The sequence below is a fragment of the Oncorhynchus gorbuscha genome, linkage group LG01, assembly GCF_021184085.1.
Source record: "Oncorhynchus gorbuscha isolate QuinsamMale2020 ecotype Even-year linkage group LG01, OgorEven_v1.0, whole genome shotgun sequence".
Classification (NCBI taxonomy): Eukaryota; Metazoa; Chordata; class Actinopteri; order Salmoniformes; family Salmonidae; genus Oncorhynchus; species Oncorhynchus gorbuscha.
In genome coordinates this window covers 29,349,248-29,355,247 of record NC_060173.1, presented here as the reverse complement: position 1 = coordinate 29,355,247, position 6,000 = coordinate 29,349,248, and the positions used below count along the sequence as shown (strand labels likewise).

The 6,000-nt window shown below is 43.8% G+C and overlaps 1 protein-coding gene across 5 annotated transcripts in view; it reads right to left on the bottom strand.

The window, feature by feature from the left end:
- The window catches only part of LOC124035801 (putative adenosylhomocysteinase 3), a 46,458-nt gene that overhangs the window by 9,060 nt on the left and 31,398 nt on the right, over positions 1 to 6,000 (bottom strand). Inside the window, exon 1 of one of the 5 annotated variants that reach the window (XM_046349586.1) lies at positions 285 to 493. The exons of 3 other annotated variants lie outside the window; for them this stretch is intronic. In XM_046349586.1, coding sequence (XP_046205542.1) covers positions 285 to 338 — 54 coding nt within the window. In that variant the 5' untranslated portion in view covers positions 339 to 493. Of the gene's footprint in view, positions 1 to 190; positions 494 to 6,000 lie in introns of those variants that run through there. One more of the 5 variants, XM_046349594.1, reaches the window with a different exon arrangement.

Here is a 6,000-nt window from a genome sequence, read left to right as displayed (position 1 = left end):
CAGGGTTATATCCACCGCATTGTCCAAGGCATTATATAAACCTCCTTCTTTTACTCAACATAAAGAAACAAAACACACAAAGGAGGCACAGATGATTCAGGAGGTTCACATAGTTCTCTCACTCTCTCATAATAGCTCACACTCACGCACCTTCCCTCTCTCCCTAACACACTCTTCATGACACACTCACCGTCTCTCACTAACCCACTTTCATTCTCTTTCCCTTATCCATGTCTCTTTCTTTTCATAGTCCCCTTTTTTCTCTCCCCCTCTCTCCGTCTCACCATCCAGTGTGGTGGTTGGAAGGCAGGGCTGGTGGAGGGTTCCCACTTAGCCATGCCTGCTGTCTGCTCCCTCTGACACAGTCTATGCTTCTTTTACCCACTCAGCCTAGTTCAGTTAAGCCAGTTTCAGTCCAGTCTGCCCCCGTCTCTGCCTCGTATTCCCACTTGGTACAGCCTAGACCAATCCAGTGCAATCTCATCCAGCCTGGTAGCATAGTCTGGTTAGGTTAGGTGCTAGGACTCTTCTTTTTAAAGTCGTGCACCACTCTCCCTAAAACTCCCCGCCCACCGGGCTCTGTTCTACCTAATACTCCATTCCAAAGTGACACACACACATCATCCTGGTCTCATATACTAAACGTAACATAGTACATGTAATTCCGGGATACTCAAATTAGTATTATATGTTACGTTTGGTATGGTTACATGAAACAGATGGTAACTTAAGGAAAAAATTAAAGTAGGGTGGTTGGTCTGGAGTATAACGTGAATGTCTAGCAACGCATCACGGACAACATTTGAACTAATTAGCACTTTTCAAGTACTTGCTACTTTGCAGCTATTTACCATGTTAGCTAACCCTTCCCCAAACCAAACCTCTATCCTTAACCCTTTTAGCTAACCCTTCCCCTATCCTTAACCCTTCCTCTAAACTTAACCCTTTTAGCTAACCCTTCCCCTATCCTTAACCCTTTTAGCTAACCCTTCCCCTATCCTTAACACTTTTAGCTAACCCTTCCCCTAACCTTAACCCTTTTAGCTAACCCTTCCCCTATCCTTAACCCTATTAGCTAACCCCCAAACCAAACCATAACTCTATCCTTAACACTTTTAGCTAACTCTTCCCCTATCCTTAACCCTTTTAGCTAACTCTTCCCCTATCCTTAACCCTTTTAGCTAACCCTTCCCCAAACCTTAACCCTTTAACCTAACTCCTAAACCTAACCCTAACTCCTAACCCTAGCCGAGCTAATGTTATCCATCTAGCTAGAATTCGTAACATATCATATGTTTTTCAAATTTGTAACATATTGTATGTTTTTCAAATTTGTAACATATAACATGAATTGTAATTCGTGACATATCATACAAAATGGGTGATGGACATCCACAAATGAATACATATCATACGAAACGTAACATGTCATACTAAATTGAGTGTCTCGGATTTACATACAGAATAATACAAAATGCTCTGAGACCTGGGTTGCACTCTCAAACACACACACACACACACACACACACACACACACACACACACACACACACACACACACACACACACACACACACACACACACACACACACACACACACACACACACACACACACACACACACACACACACACACACACACACACACACACACACAGTCTAATACTCTCAGAATAGTTTTCTGGCTTGATCCCCCCTCACACATGCACACCCACACACTGGTGTTAGGCCGTGGGTACACCCCTTGTCTTATGGGTCCGAGTGGAGCCGAGTTGGCAGCTCTTAATAGGATTAGCTGATAAGGGTCGTAGGTCAGTCAGAAGTCTGTGGAGCTGAATTCCTGACTTCAGATCCCCCACACCGGGCCACATTCCAATTCTACAACAATGCTGACTTCAGATCCCCCACTCAAGGACACATTCCACTTTTACCGTTAGCACCCTTCCCCTAGCCCAGGGATATTCAAACCTTGAGGTTTGCAGCACTGCTGGTTTTCATCCTTCCCATCTAATCTGGGTCTGTTTCTGATTTGTTGACACTTTCCATTTCTACCCATAGACCCTTTCCCTTCACCAGAATGTATCGTTTGGTGAGGGCTGCACAATACTACTTATTTTTTAAATCAGAAACATACCCTGCCTGAATCACCCTCAATCACCCTCCAATGGTTAACGGGTGGATCATAAGACCCATAAAGGCCATATGTGCTGCTCAGGATCAAACTGTCCACTTACTACCTCGTTAAGAGCTGCCTCGTTAAGAGTTGCCTCATTAAAGGTAATTAACCTCACAGTCTTTCTAATGGTTTATAATGAGGGTCAATATGACTGCGTTTATACAGGCAGCCCAATTTTTTTTGACCAATCACATCAGACCTTTTCACATCAGATATTTTTCAGAGCTGACCTGATTGGTCAAAAGACCAATTCATGAAAAAAATATCAGAATTGGGCTGCCTGTGTAAACGCAGGTTAAGAAGCAGTTTCTCATGGTAAATTACTGTACTTCCTCAAGAGAGATTCTCACATGAATAGCTCACATTTCTGTCCTGTCCTATTCCTTGCGCATGGTGAGCACTCAGAGAGAGATGAACATAGAGAGTTACAGAATGTCAAACAAGCCCAATGTGTAACTCTAATCAGAGATATTTCAGTTATAAACCATTTGTATGCTATTTACTGGATTGTAGCCTACATGTATTTGTACTGTATTGCTGCCCTGTCTGAGCAGCTGAACTGAGATGTGGGATGGCTCATCTGGGCTGCCACAGGAGGCCAGTGTTTTCTACAGAGCTCATTTGTCCACAAACAAACTCACACAGGGCACCACCTTCCCATTAACCTTCTCCTATTTCCCCTCAGGAGTCTGAAAAGATTTGGCATGGGTCCTCAGATCCTCAAAAGGTTTTACAGCTGCAACATTGAGAGCAACCTGACTGGTTGCGTCACTGCCTGGTACAGCAACTGCTCGGCACTACAGAGGGTAGTGCGTACGGCTCAGTACATCACTGGAGCTAAGCTGCCTGCCATCCAGGACCTCTACACCAGACGGAGTCAGAGGAAGGCCCTAAAAATTGTCAATGACCTCAGCCACCCAAGTCATAGACTGTTCTCTCTGCTACCGCATGGCAAGCGGTACCGGAGCGCCAAGTCTAGGTCCAAAATGCTTCTTAACAGTTTTTACCCTCCAGCCGTAAGACCCCTGAACAGGTAGTCAAATGGCTACCCGGACTATTTGCATTGTGTCCCGCCGCAGTGACGCCTGCTGCTACTCTCTGTTTATCATCTATGCATAGTCACTTTAACTCTACCTACATGTACATATTACCTCAAGTAGCCCGACAAACCGGTGCCCCCGCACATCGACTCTGTACTAGTACCCCCCTATATAGCCTCGCTACTGTTGTTTTCACTGTTATTTTCCTTTTTTCTCTTTACTTATCTATTGTTTACCTAATACCTATTTTTTACTTAAAAATTGCACCGTTGGTTAGAGCTTGTAAGTAAGCATTTCACTGTAAGGTCTACACCTTTCTATTCGGCGCACGTGACAAATAAACTTTGATTTGATGACAAAACAGCCCTGACCCTGAACCGCCCCTATTCCCTTCCACTAGATCCCTACAGCAGCTCTGCCCTATCTGATCCCTTCAGGTGTGAATACAACAGGAAGGTAGAGCCTTGGGGAAGGGGCTTGGGGTTGTTTCTGGTCAGCCTGTGGTGTAAACATAGAAACATGTGAGACCTCATTGTAAACAATAATAATAACAGCTATAGAATGATAAGAACACAAACCATACAGGATGAGTTAACATTGTTGGGGAAAGGTAGGGGATGGATATCGGAGGTAGAACTCTGTACAAACTGTAGAAAGACTGTAGAAATCACTGATCCTATGTACAGTCATGGCCAAAAGTTTTGAGAATAACACAAATAAAAAATGTCAAAATCTGCTGCCTCAGTTTGTATGATGGTAATTTGCAAATACTTCAGAATGTTATAAAGAGTGATGAATTGCAATTAATTGCAAAGTCCCTCTTTACCATGTAAATGAACTGAATCCCCCAAAAACATTTCCACTGCATTTCAGCCCTGCCACAGAAGGACCAGCTGACATCATGTCCATGATTCTCTCGTTAACACAGGTGTGAGTGTTGACGAGGACAAGGCTGGAGATTACTCTGTCATGCTGATTGAGATCGAATAACAGACTGGAAGCTTCAAAAGGAGGGGGTGCTTGGAATCATTGTTTTTCCTCTGTCAACCGTGGTTACTTGCAAGGAAACATGTGCCGTCATCATTGCTTTGCACAAAAAGGGCTTCACAGGCAAGGATATTGCTGCCAGTAAGATTGCATCTAAATCAACCATTTATCAAGAACTTCAAGGAGAGCTGTTCAATTGTTGTGAAAAATGATTCAGGGCGCCCAAGAAAGTCCAGCAAGCGCCAGGACCGTCTCCTAAAGTTGATTCAGCTGCGGGATTGGGGCAACCCCAGTACAGAGCTTGCTCAGGAATGGCAGCAGGCAGGTGTGAGTGCATCTGAATGCACAGTGAGGTGAATACTTTTGGATGATGGCCTGGTGTCAAGAAGGGCAGCAAAGAAGCCACTTCACTCCAGGAAAATCATCAGGAACAGACTGATATTCTGCAAAAGGTACAGGGATTTGACTGCTGAGGACTGGGGTAAAGTCATTTTCTCTGATGAATCCCCTTTCCGATCATTTGGGGCATTTGGAAAAAAGCTTGTCCGGAAAAGACAAGGTGAGCGCTACCATCAGTCCTGTGTCATGCCAACAGTAAGGCATCCCGAGACCATTCATGTGTGGGGTTGCTTCTCAGCCAAGGGAGTGGGCTCACTCACAATTTTGACTAGAACACAGCCATGAATAAAGAATGGTACCAACACATCCTCTGAGAGCAACTTCTCCCAACCATCCAGGAACAGTTTGGTGACGAACAATGCCTTTTCCAGCATGATGGAGCACCTTGCCATAAGGCAAATGTGATAACTAAGTTGCCGGGGAACAAAACATCAATATTTTGGGTCCATGGCCAGGAAACTCCCCAGACCTTAATCCCATTGAGAACTTGTGGTCAATCCTCAAGAGGCGGGTGGACAAACAAAACCCCACAAATTCTGACAAATTCCAAGCATTGATTATGCAAGAATGTGGTGCCATCAGTCAGGATGTGGCCCAGAAGTTAATTGACAGTATGCCAGGGAGGATTGCAGAGGTCTTGAAAAAGAAGGGTCAACTGCCAATATTAACTCTTTGCATCAACTTCATGTAATTGTCAATAAAAGTCTTTGACACGTATGAAATGCTTGTAATTATACTTCAGTATTCCATAGTAACATCTGACAAAAATATCTAAAGACACTGAGACAGCAAACTTTGTGGAAATTAATATTTGTGTCATTCTCAAAACTTTTGGCCACGACTGTACTAACCAGACCCATAATGCTCTCTTCCTACGTAGATACTGCGGCTGTTGAATCAGAATACACTCACTGACATTGAACAGAAAGGTAAATACTGCCGGCACTTAAATGAGCTGATCTTATTCAAAGGACTACATAAACCCACACATGTTTATAACACTAGTAGCCTTTCCCCTGAGAAAAGGTGCATAGCTGAGTATACTCAGAACTCAAACTGCTGCTTGATCTTTCACACACAAGGAAGGATACCGAACTGAATGGCCTCAAATCACAAGAGAGCACGAGTTAACTGAATGACGACACAGTCCCAAGAGAGGGATGATCTGAGCCACTGTGATTAAAGATGGACGGACAGATACATGTTATTTAATTAAAGGCTCTGATTTACAAGTGTAGTTCACCGCAAATTATGAAATTACTTATGTGTTTCCTTACCTTGAATGTACTCTATGGGCCAGGAGAAATTTGGATCCACACTCTGGATGCAACTAATCCACTCTCAAATAACTAAATCACATACAGCAGAGGTACCTTCCCCACAGAGAGGTAGAAGTA